The sequence below is a fragment of the Panicum virgatum genome, chromosome 7K (genome assembly GCF_016808335.1).
Source record: "Panicum virgatum strain AP13 chromosome 7K, P.virgatum_v5, whole genome shotgun sequence".
NCBI classification, from domain to species: domain Eukaryota; kingdom Viridiplantae; phylum Streptophyta; class Magnoliopsida; order Poales; family Poaceae; genus Panicum; species Panicum virgatum.
The window spans coordinates 50,261,347-50,278,809 of NC_053142.1; the positions used below are offsets into that span (position 1 = coordinate 50,261,347).

Genomic DNA, 17,463 nt, shown 5'->3' on the forward strand with positions numbered 1-17,463 from the left:
TCCTGTGGCCAGCAGGCCTTGGCCCCTGCACGTCCCGAGCGAATTGAACCGCGCGCGGCTATGTTCGCGCGCCGGGCCGACCCCCACTACGCACACGCAGCGCAGGCGCACGGGCGGGGAGGGTACGTCCGGCCGGCCGGCCGGCGCGCGCTCTCGTGCAGCGAGAACGAGAGCAGCAGCCCGGCGGCCGGACGGCGACGTCGGAGGTGGCCCCGCCGCGCGCGCCCGCGTCCAAAATCCTCCGAGAAACAACGGTTTCAGGTGGCAGCAGCGCAGGGGGCCCGGGGCCAGTGCTCGCCTAAGCCACAGCGGCCCGCCTGGTGGCGCACTGTGCGCCACGAAAAAGGCGCCGGCTGCAGGCTCTCTGATGAAATGAAGCCCGGCGCATGCATGCGCTGCTTCCGGCCCGGCCGGGCGCGCTCGGATCGCTCCGCTCCGCCCCGGCCGGCCGGCGCTGTCCCTGCCTGTCCCCCAACCGCCTTCTTCTTCTCTAGCTCTTCGGGGGCATGACGCGGCGGCCCCCGCTGATTGCTGAACAATTTCTGCGCCGCGTCCGTGTGCACGCCCGCCCCGTTGTCCTAGGCTCCTAGCTCATCTCTGTGAATGTGCAAGCTAGCTAGCTGCCCGGGTTTCAATTCGTGGCCTCCCTGATTCGTTCGTGCTGCTGGCTGCACGTACCATCTCTGATGGCGCGCCCGGCTGACACACCCGTCAGTACCGGCACTGTTGGGAGTTGGCCCGCCGGCCGGCCACGCACGCATAAACAGCGCGGCCGGGGCGCGCGGTAGCTAGTAGCTAGTTAGCTACCTGCTCTGGGCGACGCATGTCTGCCGCCGGCCTGCCGGTGTGTACCGCGCGGCGCACGAATGCGCCAAGTTATACGAAATCTAGCGAGCTTGGCTTGCCAGGGTTGCTCAAACGCGGAGCTGAGAGCCTGAGACAGAGACGCATCGGAGGCAGCACCCACTGCACACGCGGTCGACGACGAATGCATCGGGCAGCAGGTTAATTCCGGAGCGTGGTTTAATGTGCTCTGATACGGGGCGAGATCCTGCACTGTGGGTGAGTCAATGCCAATGACGCCGCCACAGTGAAGCTGGAGGGGGCGGTGGTGTGGCCTGGCGCCCTGGCCGGCCGCGGCCAGCGCCTGCTGTGCCCCCGTCCGGGCGGCGCGATCCCTCCTACTTGCTCCACTGACCGACCACTGGCGTACACGGACATCAATGTGTGGTGTCAGCGTAGCCTGTATGTACAGTATGCACCGTGTCGTGATACTGTCACACGCCCAGGAGCTAGCCTGTATGTACAGTATTCTGGCAGGCAGGCCAGGATCTCCTACGTTGCTCAGCTCGTTCCCTCTACGGGACATGCATGGATCGACAGGGCTCAGAAACTCAATGCGTATCGGTCGGACTGGGCCCCCTGTGCATACTACGATCTTCCCCAGCAAGTTCCCACGGCTCCCGCCATGCGCCCGGCCGGCGAACTCTCAGAGTGACGCGGCGTGCGGTGGTGGCCGGCCGCCAACCTCGTCGCCGTTGATCGCCGGCCGTACGTGTACGTGCGCGAGCCCACGTACGCGCCGACCGACAGGCGGGCGGGCGGATCGACCAAACCAACGGTCAGATCGGTCTCGTTTTCCACGTCCATACCATACGCACGTTAAACCAGCAAGCAGGGTACGTGCTGGCTACTTACGGGGCTGAGGGCATGTAGTTGTGGTGGCAGACACGTACGAGTTAACGGGTGCATGCAGGACGGGGCGTCGTACGTGAGAGAAGCTTTGCTGGCCCGATCATGCCCCGATAGAGAGTATTTTTGTACACAGGCCGGCCGGCCTGCGTGAAGTAAAAAAGGAAGTAAATAATTTGCCAGGACACGTACACTAGTGGACGGTACGTGATATTACCCCGTGGACGTTTTGCTTGTGTACGAGTGCGTAGCTCCATCGTTGACTGAGCCAGCTCGAATAATGTACCGTCGTGCACGGGCCAACGAGCATGAGCGTGTACGGGGACCGATCGATGCGCCGGCACGGCAGGAGGCCAGCTAGGCACACGTCAAGATTATATTGAATCTTCTTCATGCAAGTTCAAATTTCAATCAGGAGAGCCGGGGGCCGAATGAGTCAAGCTACAAAGAACATTTGTACAGGAGGGTGTGGTAACATTTTCACAGGCGTTTAGGCACCCGCCTACAGTATAAGACCTATGAAATTGTCGATTTCCACCGCAAGAAAAATGAATGCATGTGAAAGACGATTTCGACAAGTGAGGAAAAGCCCAAATTTAATTTACTATAGCCCAAACATCGGCCAAACCATGAAATGGGAGTTTGATCTGTATTTTGGCTCGTGCATTCATATCCTGTAGTATAATTGTTTTGAATCCGTAATAATGTTATTTTAGTATTCTAACATTTATATCATGGGGCCTAACAAAATCACAAAATATTTTGCCTTTATGTTACTTCCCATGGACCACTAGGCTTATACTTTCCTCGTTATTGCGCCTTAATTGTAGGTCTATATATGAACCATGCATGCGGTTCCGGTTATGCCTGCACACTATAACAAATCAATACTTCGATCTCGTCATTTCAGATAATAGAATAATGTCAATTTGTCCACTTGAGAAATATTTGTCATTCTGGATCATTTAGGAACCGAATCACCATGAATCTGTTTTTTTTTATCTTGTAGCTTTATCATACTAGGGGCACATACGGAAATGTAGATGTATATATGATTATCGGAACTAATTGTAAGAAATTCTTAGGCACATGTGGCATTTGATATTGTGTGATGTGTGGGGATGGGACGGTGGAACCATGATCGTCATCATTACAGTTTACTATTCCTGTCCCACCCCTATACGCGTGGCTTCCCTTGCTCGTGTGTTAGACTGTCCACAATGGCCCGAGTAAAACTCAGGAGCACAACGGGCCTTTTGCTCGCGCGCGTATATTTGCTCCACGGGATCTATTATTGGGCTGCGGTGGGCCGCGTATATTTGCTCCACGGGATGCTCTTTCCGCTGTGCGAACCAGACCGAGCATTTTTACGTTTGCTCCTCCGGTTACTCGGGTCGTTGTGGACAGTCTTAAGGTTTGTTTGGCATGGTTTATTTTGGCTTTAGCTTCATCTATTTCACGTAAATCGAGATACTACAATGGCTATCTGTTCTGCTGCTGCTTCTCTAGCCAATCTACAATATTTTTCTCTCACACCAAACTAGCACCAGCCACCAGCCGTAGCCAGCAGAACCGAATTAACTGGAAGCTAGAAGAAGCTAGTTTTTTTAGCTTCGCCGGCTTTGGCTTCACTAATGAAAGCCATTTTGGGTGAAGTCATGCTAAACAACCCAAATAATCACTCCACCTCATTTCTCTCAACGCATAGAAAACCTCTCGGGTCACGCGAGAGAGTCACGGGTGAGGTGGTGTTTACGTGCCAGCAAAAATTTTGGTGCCGCTGCGGGATAAGGGGTTAGGTTGAAGAAGATATTGAAAAAAAAAATTAACTGCATTATTTCGAATCCAATGCCACACGCTGGGCGTGAAGATCCCAACTGTTTAGGAAGGAAAATAAACACCAAGGGATGAAACAGGCAATATTAATTTTTGTGGAAAGGCCCAACAGCCTAGGCTATCCTGGCAGCCCTAAAAGCACGTTCCGTGACGCGCAAACTTTATTGATATACCGATTATTGCCGAAACAGTGTTACGATTTACACACCTGGAAATGCACCCGGACACGTACACGTACACCTCACCAGCGAGCTATATATAGAGAGAGGAATTGAATTACATGCTCCGTATCCCGTAGAGGAAATTGAAAATGAAGCTTTCAAAAAAAAAAGAAATTGAAAATGGTACCAAATACTACAGTATGGCTGGCAACGTAACTAGCGACGCAGTGTGTGCGCAAAAAGTCTACGCGCGAGGCTGTAGCGCGGCAGGAAACGATCGATGGAGAGGTTCCTCTCCTCCGTTACGTTCCAGGCCTGGCCATGAGATCACATCTCATGAATGCTTGGAAACCGCCCTGCCCACGGGCGTCACGGAGGTAGCGTACCAGGCCTCGTCGGCCGTCTCGTACGCACACGAGAGAGAGAGAGAGAGAGAGAGAGAGAGAGAGAGAGAGAGAGAGAGAGAGAGAGAGAAGGAAGGGTCTGCATCCCATATGCTCCTCTCTTCAAGGCACACATGCAACAGTGTCGTACGCTACGTTGAAACGGATACACTACCCGGCCAGGTATACGGACGGAGCCCAAGGAAAAACGGAGGCCCAACATAAAGCAGCAGCAGCAGCAGGCAGCGGTGGCAGCGGCTGCTGTCACCACTCACCAACTCCAATTAAGATCGCTTTGCTCTGCTAGCTAGCTCCTCTCTACTAGCCTGGCCGGCCGGACCTGGCATCAGCGGCGGGCTGCCTCGATCGATCGGTAGATATAATTAACCCGCCCGAATCTCACTCCACCACTCGTTTCATGGAACCCTAGACGAAAAGCAAGTACCCTCCGAGCGAGATCGCTCCTCTCCCCCTGCTGCTACAGCTTCCCCCACGGCCCACGCCCCAGCAGCAGCGCAAGAGAGAAGAGAGATCCCGAGAAGGCCGCTGCGGCCGGCCGGCGCGCATATATCTGTGTCGTCATCGCCATCACCCATGCCCCCCGGCCGGAGCGAGCTCCTCCGATTATCCACCTCCCCGAGTCATCTCATCTCGTAGTAGCTAGTGAGCGATCGAGCGTCGAGCCGTCCTTGCTCCGTCCTCCCCTCCGTCCCCGAATCCATTTCCGTGTGTGTGTGCTGAGCTAGCTACTAGCCCCTGCGTGCACAAGCAAGTCGATCATAAGCCGTGGGGGAAGAGATAGAAGAGATGATGAACCTATCGGCTGCCGCCAACGCCGCCTGCGATGAGTTCCCCTACGTCGCCTCCAACCCGGTTCCGCCCTCGCTGCTCCCAATCATGGAGCAGGAGAGCAGCATCCAGAGGGAGCATCAGCTGGGATACAACCTCGAGGCCAACTCCCTGGCCCTCCTCCCCCCGTCCACCGCCGCCGGCCACCACCACGCCACCATCGCCGGGCACGACATCCTCCAATTCTACCCGCCCTCGCACTACCTCGCCGCCTCCGGCAACCCCTACGGCCACTTCTCGGCCGGGAGCACCTTCCAGTCGTACTACCCGCAGGCGGCGCAGGCCGCGCCCGAGTACTACTTCCCCACCCTCGTCAGCTCCGCCGAGGAGAACATGGCGAGCTTCGCGGCCACACAGCTGGGCCTCAACCTCGGCTACCGGACATACTTCCCGCCACGAGGGGGGTACATCTACGGCCACCACCCGCCGCGATGCCAGGCCGAGGGCTGCAAGGCCGATCTCTCCAGCGCCAAGCGCTACCACCGCCGCCACAAGGTGTGCGAGCACCACTCCAAGGCGCCCGTCGTCGTCACCGCCGGAGGTCTGCATCAGAGGTTCTGCCAGCAGTGCAGCAGGTTAGTGGATTGATCGATTGACGATGCACACATCTTGGTTCATTCTCAAACTAGCTATAGTAGCTAGCTAGAGGGATAATATAATGTTACCTTGACGGTTGGGTAATTACTAATTCAGGGGTAGCAAATCTTAATAATCTACTACGACGCACGTCTGAGCTAGATCACGAGAGTTGCATTAGGTGATCTGATCTCAAATAATTTCCATTCATCATCAGTTAACTGGTTGGCTAGATTGGAACTGTTTTTATGGCCTCACAATTTGGTTTTTCTAGGCTAGATAGGATTTCATTTTTTTCTGGGATGATTAGTCTGTTTCATCTCATGATATTTCACTTATAATTCTGTGGATAATTACATTTAGTCAGAAAATCCAAATAAGTTGACTAAAGGTGACACCAATTGCTTTGATTTCGCATGTTATTATCATCCTTGCCTTGTTCCTCCGACTTCTTCAGCTGCATTTTAAGTGAATCTGGCCCCCTCCACACTTAGTATCTATATAAATTTAATTTCCTCGTGTTTCCATTTCATGAGTGTTCTGGAAAAAAAATCTTATATTTCTTGGACATCCAATGGCTTATCATTCCCATGCATGTTAGTTGTACTATATAAACACAACAAAAAGAACCAACATATGCTGAACTGACAGACAAGTTGTTTACACACAATGCACGGTAGCACTCATCAGATGGGAAATCAAAGATCTCTAAGGCGCCATTATTCGTTTGCACACAAAATTAATCCTCAACGATATATATGGATTTACGACAAGCACCGCTTGCAGAAATCTGTCCTTGCTTTTTGTCTTTTCTCCTGCTCTAGTTTATTTCTTCCTTGGCGTGTTACTCCTTTTCCATTTATTTCCTTGACTTCTCCTTCACATTTCCGGTCTCGAGTAATTACTTCAAACAGGGAGCTGCCTGTACATGTATTTTGGCCTCTCAAAAGTCAGAAACAAACGCCACAATTTCTTCCAAGTATCGCAAGACTTTGTACAGCCCGAGTACGTACGTACGAGCAAAAAATTGAGATTGCAAGCAACGCCTTCTTTCATTCTCTCTCGCTCGTCTATTATTTCTCCTTGAAGCAAGTGGCTGCTGGTAGTATCATCACTAGTTCCGTTTGCCAGATGATACATGCTAGAATCTCTTTTTACAGTACCAATCCATGGACCTGCATGCCGTCAGTGTGAGATATGGATAGATGGCTCTCAAAGTTGTACATCGATAGAGATCTCGATCGGCTGGACGGAAGAGCATGCACGTGTGAAGTAACCGGCCGGCAATGCATTTAAGGGTAAACAGGATCTCTCCCAGAATGATTCACTACATTGAGACACACCATATGAGTCAGCTGCAAGATTCCAAGCTGTCTGCAGGGAAGAACAGTGTTGATATATGTTTCTCATGTTCTGGATCATCATTAGCAACATGCTGTCGTTGGTCCCCGGAATGTTCCTTTTTCAGCTAGGGTTGCCATTTACTCTAGCTAGGAAATAGACTTATATATAGTTCACTTTCTGAGACTGAAATTTCCTATCACGAATCATACCAGAATCCATCATATAGGTGATACTAAGTTAGCCATTATAATGAATGATATATAGATACCATCATATGATCTTTGCTGATTATTAATTGGTATTTCATGTCTGTATGCATGTTTTTCATATTATCCTCTTTTTCTCTTTTTTATCGTCCAAACCTTCTCGTTCAGATTCCATCTGCTGGATGAGTTCGACGACGCGAAGAAGAGCTGCAGGAAGCGCCTAGCGGACCACAACCGCCGCCGACGTAAGTCAAAACCCTCCGATGCTGATGCTGGAGACAAGAAAAGGGCACATGGAAACAAAGCTGCAGCTGCTAAAGACAGTACGTGATACTCTCTACACTAGTTTTTTCTTTTTTCCGAGAGACTAATTAAACACACAAGGTCTAATAAATACTTAGTTGTGCTTCACGTACATAATGCATGCACTTATATAATTTGGATTCATTTCCCTATATAGCTAATTATCAACATCATTTCCTTGGAATCGAAATCTCAACAGAAGCAGGAAGTAGCAGCAAGAACATGGACATTGGAGACGGGTTGGGTACACAGATGCTAGGGAGTGCGCTCTTGTCAAAAGATCAAGATCAAGCCATGGATCTTGGAGAGGTGGTGAAAGAAGCGGTGGATCCCAAGGGAAAGGCCTCGATGCCACAGCATCACGGCATGCATCAGCACAACCACCACGGCTTCCCCTTCCATTCTTCGTCTGCAGGCTCTTGCTTCCCCCAGACCCAAGCAGTGTCCGGTGATACCACATCAAATATAGCTCAAGTGCAAGAGCCGAGCTTAGCTTTCCACCATCAACACCACCAACACAGCAACATCTTGCAGCTCGGGCAGGCGATGTTCGATCTCGACTTCGAACACTAGTCAATATTTGATCGGCTCTCTCTCCCCCTCCCTCTCTATATCTCGTTTCTCCTTTCTTGTTTGTGCGCGTAATCTGAACGGTTTTTTCATATTTAAATTATCTGTGTTAATTACTGTAATGTGGACATAATAATATAGCCTATGCTTGCCATGCAATCATCTATATCATAATCAATCCTTTCGTTGCTCACTATACTAAGCTAGTACTTCTTAAAGCACATGTCTACTTGTGCAATCACTATATTATAACTAATCATGTCATATATGGTAAGCGATCGGTGCGCCAAATAACTTCTGTGTGATGAGAGAAAGCTGTGCCTATCATATATCCTGAGTTGTTGACATATTTGTTGGATAACTATTCATGTGCGAGGACGGTTACGAATTTCCATCTTATGAGTGTGTGATTAAATTTTATTCCCTCTGTTCGGCTTGTCTACTTTCGGCTTATTCTCTCTCACATAACACTATTGGATCAGCCAAAATCAGTACAGTGTATATATCCAGAGAAGACCATGAATATAAATGTGGTTAATTAATGCAGCAGTGCTGAATTTCTGTACAATGATAAACATAACTAGGCGTATAGCTCATGCATTTGCGCGGCCAAAATTTGCATGTCGTTGTATCCTTATTTAAAGGTTATACTATTTTTTTACCATATATCATCATGTTTATTATCGTAAATTATGTCTTATTGTTGATTAAAGGATAAAATTCAACTATGATCTACCTATAATAACAATTTGATTTGTTGAGCTTTAATAATATTATGCAGATAATTATTCTTATTTTCATTTTATTTTGATTGATTGTTGCTAGCTTTAGTTTTTATTAATAGTATATATTTGTAACTAATACATAGTTAAATGATATTTTATATTTAATTTTTTATAATGGTATTGGTGGGTGATTTTTAATTAGGCACAGGGGTATTTTAGACTAATTTTTATCGTAATGGCAGTGGTGGGTAATTTTTATTTTTCTATTTTTCTCTGATTAACGTGAGAATTTGTAGGCCTTGAGAGCGAACGTGGAGGCTCCATTTGTTGGTCAAATAATAAGACAATAGATATTTGGGCTGAGCGAAATTTATAACTTAAACATGCGAAGCTACCATTTTGCTCCGTTATATATATGCATGTTATGGACAATGGTACGGAACCATACTGATGTATGGGCGTGCTTGCATGTGAAACTCAACTCAGTGCATTACACAATGTGTACAATAAACATGTTTTTGATTCGTTTCAGTGGTTTCAACTAAATTCTTCTGGAACAATTAAGTGAATCGTCATAAGAAAGTGGCAGAGCAAATCGATGAGGTGTAGTGTGTGATATAGTATATATATAGTCGAAAACTGTTCTCAACTGCTAACCAAATTGATTTAGACTTCCTGAACGTTAGCTTTCAAAAAGACCAGTGGAAGAAGTCTAAATCATTATTGTACTTTTTTATACTGTATGGATGATGGGCTGATGGCCCAGGTTCCGGTGGTTTAGTAATCTAGTTGGTGTCTTCCGAGATCAGGACAAATGCATGCTACTAGCAGTTAGCTCTCTGTATGTATTGGTATGGTTCTTTTGGACAGACAACATATATGTTTTAATGAGTTGGTTGGTTGAGTTTAATTTGATAGTTGGACAGGAACAGTCTATTCTCAAAACTTGCCATCATTGCCTCAAAAATCCTATTTTTTTTATAAATCAGTAGTAAAGCTAATTCTTATCCAATAACCAGGTAAATGAAATTAAAAACGCAGCATATCATTATATGTATGGACCACAATTCCTTCTATATATGATGTGGATTTATCGGCCATAAAAGTGCGATAAGTTATCATTAGTTTCAAGTACATGATAGATATAAGGTGGAGATTGTCGTGGGTACAACCACTAAGCATGCATATGCACTCTCTGGCGCGTGGATCATCCTAGATGTGGCTATAGTTTGTCATGATGCATCCTGCTTGTCAACAGGAAAAATCTATACCTTCAAACTTCCATCACGAGGATGGATAATGGATTAACCTAATAAGAATTTTCACAATGCATGGGTTCTAGATGGATAATGAAAGGAGAAAAAAAATATGGATAGAACGGTCAAGCAGGGATAAGGATGAGCTAGCATACAATGCTTCTAACCCAACTATAGATAGAAGCGTGCTATGTGTCATGAAAAAAGTGACACCTGTCTAATATATCGATCAATTCACACGCAATTAAAATTGACAGGTAGCAGCTTTGATATTGTTTTCCAGGGAAGAAATTAAAGAAAGTGGCAATGCAAGTTACGGGCACCGGTGGTTGAAAGTTGACTTGCGCGCGTGGATGCAATGCAATGCAACTAACCCCGGGCGACTTAATGCTGATCGATCGATCGGCCAGCTTGCTCATCAAGTGAAACCATCAATAAGCTAAGAAACCCATCAATGGCCGCCAGCAATGCCAATGCCTTTGCTTGATGTCATGCAATACTAGCTTCTCTGCGCGGTGTACTGAACAACTCACATTCTGGTAGAATTTTACACGGCCTGACGAAGGGTACGTATTAAAGAGTACGTTGTTGTACGTGGCGTTACGGCCGCTTGTACAGGCGTACGGTGATTGCAGGTAGCGGAACCTTGAGAGAGGGGAGTGTAGTACACTACGCCGAGATTGGCTCCAAGCGAATGATGAGCACGTACACGTACGCATGTCTAACGAAGCTCTGCTGCTCTGGTACTTGCTAGTAGTTAATTGCTTTTGTTTAGTTCAGTGAGCTAGCTAGCTAGGTAGAGACGTTACTGAATCTGCAAGCCAATGTTTTTCGTCTTCTTAACCTGCTTGCTTGGCACCAAGCTATCCAATGCAAGCAAGCAAGGACATGTCGGCGGTACGTGTACTACGTGATTATCCATCGGAGGAAGGAAGAACTAGCTAGCACTCGCCTATATTGAATCCGAGGTTATGGGTGGTGAGCGTAGATTCTTGGATTATTATCTGTATGAATACCTGACTTTGTAAATGAATGAAGTGCGTGCTGTAGCAAAGCTAGGTGCATGATTTTCTCGTTGCCCTGACGCAGGCAGACACACGAAATTGCAAGGCGAGCTGCGCTCTCCACGTCGGCGATCACTGATCCACCAGGCGCATGGCCGGATAACCTACGTACGTACCCTGCAGGTCGGTAGAGGTCACAAGAGGATTTTGGACACGGACCGTCGTGAAATGGGCCGTAACCAAGCGGATGGTCTGGGTTATTAGCGCGGGCTCAGGTTTGGGCTGTTGCACCAACACGAAAAGTTGGGCCGAGAAGCGGCCAGTTTGTTATACGGGCCGACGGCTGCCGTCAGATATACACAGCAGAGCTCGCTTTATGGGCCCAGAGCACTTTTCTACCCCGGCGCTGGAAATTGGAAAATGCGATGCAACGGCATCATTTTGTTTTTCCATTTTCAAAAGTTGAAATGCACACGCCCCGGCGTGGCGCTGCAAAATGCTACTCTTTGCTCAAAAACGAAAACAAAAAGAAGAAGAAAAACCAGCATCGTTTCCGATTTAAAAGTTTTTTATACTCAATTTCAAAGTTGATGAAGTGCACACACGCTCAGGGTTTTAATATCCGACCGGTGTCCGGTAACCGCCGGCCTCCGGTTCCGGTTTACCAGACCGGTTTGACCGGTTACCGGTAGAAACCGGTCAAATTCAAATTTGAATTCAAATGGCGCAGTTCAACCGGTTCGTACCGGTATACCGGCCGGTTTGACCGGTTTACCAGTCGGTTTGACTGGTAACCGGTCAAATTCAATTTTTTTTCTTTTTTGGTTTAAATTCAAATGCCCGCAAAGTATACTAAATAAATGTTTGTATAATATATTTTAGTCTAAATGAACCCTCCAACCCTCTTTTGTACTACTTTTACATTATATTTGTATACTTTTGTATGCACGTTTTTTTATTTAACTTCAAATCCCCGCAAACTATACTAAATGAACGAATTTTTGAGAAAATTTGGCACCATTAGATTCGTCGCACCTTGAAGTATTTTTATGAATTTTTATGAATTTTTTTTATTTTTTTAAATTTAAATTTAAATTTTGAATTTGGACCGGTTTGGTACCGGCCCAAACCGGAACCGGACCGGTAACCGGTTAAACCAGACCGGTTCCCACCGGTTAGGTGAATCCTGCACATGCCTCGGTGTGCCGCTGAAAAATGCTGTGCGGAAACCAGGTTTCTGCTGCTCCTGCAGATCAGCAGGCGCATTACCGGCGTTAATCATAAGAAAAGAATCCATTAGATAGAGCATCTAGCTAGAATTGTGAACTGAAACACGCGTAACCATGTCATCCATTAATTAGGGCGAAGCACACCTCATCGATCAATTTCTATCATCCACCGACCCCCCACAGCTGCTGCGTCAAAGAATCAACGGCTACCAAAATCTCACTCACCACCGAACGTATAAACAAGAAAAAGAAAGTTCTTTCACGAATCTACTAACCAAGCTACCAGCCTAGTACTAATATTATGATCAGCACGCACGGACGCCTACTAATGCAGATGCAGATGCACGGCCGCCGGCAGGCTAGTTGACGGCGGTGCAGACGCGGCGGATCTCGCCGTCGCTGCCGGTCTTGAGGCCGATCCTGCCGAGCTTGGCCATGGCGGCGACGAAGGCCTCCTGGAAGGCGGTGTTGTTGGCGGCGAAGAGGTTGACGGTGAGGCGGGAGCGGCGGTCGGTGAAGAGCACCTGGTCGGAGGCGAGCAGGCCCTTGTTGTAGCGGAGGTTGTTGAAGTAGGCGTTGTCGAAGACCCGGGGTGTGGACGCGTCCAGCATCGCGATCGCCGTCGGGCTGTAGTTGATGGGGCACACCCGCCGCAGCGACCGCAGGTACTCCAGGTTCATCGGCGGGTTCCACGGCAGCCGCTGCTTGAACGTGTAGATCCGCCGGACGAACTTGTCGCAGTGCGTCACGCCGATCGTGTGCGCGCCTGCATGCCAAGCAGATGCAGTGGTGTTCATTTACCCTATTTTTTATGATCCAATCCACCAGGGCAAGCATCTCATGCGGTTTCTGAAAAGAGCGCCTGTATAAAAGTTCTCCTAGCAGCTAGATTAGGCAGTGTGAGCTTTTCTTTACCATTTTTACTACTACAACCTACAGGCAGTAGAGTACTTTGCATGGACAAAATTTGGTGGTTCGGTCAAAAGTTACTGCTGCTTGTTCAATTTGTTACAGGAAAGGCCTCGTGCGTTCAAATCTGAAGCTAACGAGAGTAGGATCTGACAGAAACCAAGAACATTCAGACAGTGTCCTCTGTTCCCATGTACTATAAACAGCATTTTATAATCCTCTCAACACAGAATCAAGGATAAAACAAAGCATGAATGCCCAAACAGGGTAACCCCATGTGTCAGAGAAAACAGCGCACTAAAACCCCCTCAAAAGTTCCTTTTTCGCAATACTTTATCATTTTTCAGAGGTATCAAAATCAAAACAAAGAATGAACCAGTGTTGCTTTTGAAAAGCTGTTTCAGCCTGTTATTGTGTGATTACTTTTATCACATTATGTCGGTTTTACCCCCTCTGAATGTGCACTTTTCCTGCAAACAAAGTACCCTGCACCTGTATCTGTATGTTTTTCTATCCTATAACGGTTCTCCAAAGCACACAGGACGAAAGAGGGTTTTCTGGCTCTTCGAAAAGAACAGGGGAGCCGGCAGAGTAGCATAGAACACTGAACCACTTTGTCTTGTGCCGCAGCAAACAGAGGATAGAGTCACGTGAGCCGCAGAGTGGTCGAGAAAGATGCTCCTACTGCGATCAAACCCACTTAATAATAATAAACAAACACTGACAAGGACGCATTATTGTCGATTTAATTCGCAACCTAGAATGTCACCTCAAGTTTCGTTTCGACGAACTAGTTGTATTGTTTGCAATGGCATGAATGTTCTTTTTTTGCAGGAATCATCAAAATAAAAACAGTAGAGTTTTTCAAAAGAAAATAAGAACAGTAATGGGAGACTAGCACACGCACCTGAGAGCGCGATCATGTCGGTCTGCGTGAGCCCGTTCTGCGCGAACAAGGAGTTGAGCTGGTCCAGGTTGAAGCCCGGCCCCGGGAGGACGTGCTTCACGATGGCCCTGTTGAACGACTTGCCGTCCAGCCGCCCGAGCTCCACGGCGTAGTTTGGCCCCCCAAGCTGCAGCACGAGACAACCATGGCGGCGTTAGCAATGATGAACGAGGTGAATCCCTCTTTTTACTACTGTAGATAGATAGAAGAAGAAGTAGTAGTAGTTTGGAAGCTACACTGCTCGCATTCCATGGCTGCGGTCTACTGAGTGGAAACTTTGTCCCCTGCCCGCATGCGAGAACGGACATGGCGTCGCAGCCGTCGGCAGCGCGTCACGGACGTAGCTGCGTGACGAGGCTCATCCGGCCGTGCTGGGCGTCCACAACTGTGGGCGGCGTCACGGGCAGCACGACATGGCCTGCGAGCTTTTCACCCACGGGTAGGGGTACGTCGAGCACAGCGGGGCGGGGCGGCGTGTCACCTAGGGACTAGTCGCGTGTCGTGTCATGTCACTGTCGCGACGATCCGTCACGCTGCGCAGGGCAGCGCCCGCTCGTCCGTGTCAGGCCGAGGCTGTTGCCCGCCGCCTCGACCTCGAGAGAGGCGAAAGACCCCGGCCAGCGGTCATGCGGTCATGCCTGCCTGCGCTGCGCGTGCTAGCTCCCTCTCGCTCCCAATGGCGCCGCGGCCCGAGCCCGGCGCGCCGCAGGCACGGCGGCAGCGCGGGTGGCTGCGCCTCGGCGACGCGAAGTGCTCAAGTGCCCGCCCGTCCGGGGGCATCCCGGCCGCGGGCCAGCGGCTGACACGCCGCACATGCCGGCTCTGCTCTGGGCGATGCGGCCGAATCGGGGCGGTGCGCCGCGCTGTGCAGGGCCCCCCGGCCGCGGCGTGGTCCGCCAGCGGCCGTCGAAAAAGTCACTGGCACGCAGGCTCGGAACAGTGCCGGCCCAACCTAACTGGGGGTCCAAGTGCAATGCAACGCGAGGGTGAACTGAACCGACCTGACCCGACCAGCAAGGCGAATGCTTTGGTGTGGGCCCGTGCGTGCCTGGCCGTGGCCGCTGACGCCGGCGCGCCCTGCGGCGACAGGCCGGTGGGCATGCGCCGGACATGGATAGAGGTAGCACGCAGTGCGGTGAAATCGGCAGCAGGATGCATGAGTGGCGGTGAGAGCGAGAGCGAGAGAAGAAGGTTACCAGGGAGACGACGTCACGTGCGGCCATGGCGAGGATGTCCGCGCACGAGACCTTGCCGGCGCAGCCCGGGAGCGCCTCCACGGCCGCCTTGGCCTTGTTGATGGCGTCCACGGCGTCCGGCGACAGCGTGGCGTCCGCGCCGCTGTGGCTCTCGTCGTCCCCGTTGGGTGCCATCAGCATCACCGACGCGTCGCATCCCTTGTTGATTCAGGCACATGCAATGAAGGTCAGCACAGCAGAGGGGCAATAAGGCAATGCCGGAGACCAGACCATGGCGTGCTAGCTAGCTAGCTTACCCGGACGAAGCAGTCGTGGAAGAAGAGGCGGAGCGTGCCTGGGCCGACGGCGAAGCTCTGCTGGAGGCGCTGCGAGATGACGGAGCGCACGGTGGACTCGGCGCTGGGGCACGAGCTGCCGTAGTAGTTCTGCCGCAGCTGCGCCCTCGCGGCCCCGGCGATGCCCAGCGTCAGGACGGCGACCGCGAGCATCAGGAGGCCGCCGGCTCTCGCCATTGCCTGCCCTCGATCGCTAGCGAGCTGAGTGAGCTCGGTCCTCTCCCCTCGGTGCGGCGGCGGCTGCGTGTTACTGACACCGGCTGTGCGCGGGGCGACGGGGCTCTGGAGCGAGGAGAAAAGTTGCCGTGGTTTTATAGGAGAGGGCTGGGTGGTGGTGGTGGTTACAAATGCGCGCGCAGCCGCGCAGGTCACTCGGTGGCAAGGAAAAAGATGCAGGGGTGGCACGGCGCTATGGACAGTGCGGTGTGGGGAAGGAGGAACATCACGGCGGGGATCGAGAGAGTAGTTGCACAATCTCGGCGCCGAGGAGGGGATGGGAATACCTTTTTCCTTGGCAACGTATCTAGTGCGAACCAAGGACCTTGTGCAAACCCGTGCAAATCTACTAAACAAAGTTTCAAAAAATTCTGAAAAAAATCATGAATGTGCTTCTCAGATTACATCATTTATATATAAAATTTCATGGTCAAATTTGTCTTACTCTAGAAGTGACAAAAAAGACAAAATTTATGACAAATTTTGTCTTTTTTGTCACTTCTAGAGTATGACGAATTTGACCATGAAATTTTATATATAAATAATGTAATCTGAGAAGCACATTCATGATTTTTTTCAGAATTTTTTGAAACTTTTTTTAATAGTTTTACACGGGTTTGCACAAGATCGTTGGTTTGCACCAGATACGTTCCCTTTTTCCTTTTCCGGTTACCGATGCCCTATTCTTTAGTGGCCTTGTTCAGTGATCGATCAGGCAGACATGGCGATCCAGCTAGCTCCTGGTCCTGGATTACTCTATTCGATTCGATCTGTTGTTGCTTGTAACTGCAAGTGTTACCCGTAGGTCTGATAGATTTCTAGGAGCTTTACTGAGCCACCAAAACACACATTGTTGCCTCGGTCTTGTGTTCCAAACACAAAGCAAGAGTTTATTTTACTGTAGCATTGCTTACTAGTTACATGAACCTCAGTGCGTGGATGGCGAGGACATGGTGCGCATGCACCAGTGTGTCTGTGCGCACCAGCGTAGTAGCAAGCTAGCTAGCTAGCTGCGCAGAGGTCGGCATGCACGCATAGACAGTCAGTGCCCAGCAGCTAAGCCGGCCTAGCTACCATCCAAGCGCCGGGACACATGGCCTGGCTGCGTCCAGCTCGTGGCCAGCAGCACCCACCCATGGCCATGGCCATGGGCATGGAGGCGAGCTGCTTCGCTTCCGAGTGTCCAGTGTCCTCTACCCCAAGTCGCAGGCGCAGGCGCGGCCCGGGGACAAAACAAGATTCACGGACATGGTGGAGAGAAACACGGGACGCTTTCCGTTGCGAGCTTGTCAGGGATCAACTGAGTCTGTGAGACTGTGACCAAACCAAGGCGCCACGACCCACATCTATCCATGGTCCCTCCCTCTTAATCGTGTGGGGTTATCTCGGTAAATCGCTTGTAGCATACGCTGTTAGTCCAAGTCCATCCATCAATCATTGTAGGTAGTCGATGATTGTTTCAGAGAGGCATAAGACTGAAAAAAAAACATCTCTGTTCTCTGGGACCATGGCTAGCGAAGCACATCATTCAGGTAGTATTCATAAGGTCAAGACTTTGCTCAGAAGAAAATAATAAGGTCAATCTACCATCAGGAAGATCCCACAGCCATTCTAAATTTACTCTATACAATGATTTGATCAGTGCCATCTAAAACACTAATCTGATTGGATGCATCAACTGTTGTTTGTGCTGGAGCTGGAAATCTGGCACCCCAACTCTCCAACAG

At 49.7% G+C, this 17,463-nt stretch overlaps 2 protein-coding genes across 2 annotated transcripts; one reads left to right on the forward strand and one right to left on the reverse strand.

The window, feature by feature from the left end:
• The first annotated feature begins 4,427 nt into the window (after positions 1-4,427).
• LOC120642037 (protein LIGULELESS 1-like) lies at positions 4,428-8,098 on the forward strand. The gene is made up of 3 exons (XM_039918410.1): positions 4,428-5,496; positions 7,216-7,370; positions 7,550-8,098. Exons 1-3 carry the CDS (start codon positions 4,880-4,882, stop codon positions 7,921-7,923), a joined length of 1,146 nt encoding a protein of 381 aa, XP_039774344.1. The 5' UTR covers positions 4,428-4,879; the 3' UTR covers positions 7,924-8,098.
• Positions 8,099-12,224: 4,126 nt separating this feature from the next.
• Positions 12,225-15,974, reverse strand: LOC120642038 (peroxidase 16-like). Its single transcript, XM_039918411.1, has 4 exons — positions 15,482-15,974; positions 15,186-15,383; positions 13,951-14,116; positions 12,225-12,900 (listed from the first exon to the last, which is right to left on the reverse strand). Exons 1-4 carry the CDS (start codon positions 15,695-15,697, stop codon positions 12,494-12,496), a joined length of 987 nt encoding a protein of 328 aa, XP_039774345.1. The 5' UTR covers positions 15,698-15,974; the 3' UTR covers positions 12,225-12,493.
• Between the last annotated feature and the right edge of the window lie 1,489 nt (positions 15,975-17,463).

Coding starts and splice junctions, on each gene's coding strand:
- LOC120642037 (XM_039918410.1), top strand. CDS start 4,880: ATGATGAACCTATCGGCTGCCGCCAACGCCGCCTGCGATGAGTTCCCC. Junction 5,497..7,215: donor TTCTGCCAGCAGTGCAGCAG/GTTAGTGGATTG, acceptor CTTCTCGTTCAG/ATTCCATCTGCTGGATGAGT. Junction 7,371..7,549: donor AGCTGCAGCTGCTAAAGACA/GTACGTGATACT, acceptor AAATCTCAACAG/AAGCAGGAAGTAGCAGCAAG.
- LOC120642038 (XM_039918411.1), bottom strand. CDS start 15,697: ATGGCGAGAGCCGGCGGCCTCCTGATGCTCGCGGTCGCCGTCCTGACG. Junction 15,384..15,481: donor TCCACGACTGCTTCGTCCGG/GTAAGCTAGCTA, acceptor TGAATCAACAAG/GGATGCGACGCGTCGGTGAT. Junction 14,117..15,185: donor CACGTGACGTCGTCTCCCTG/GTAACCTTCTTC, acceptor CTCGTGCTGCAG/CTTGGGGGGCCAAACTACGC.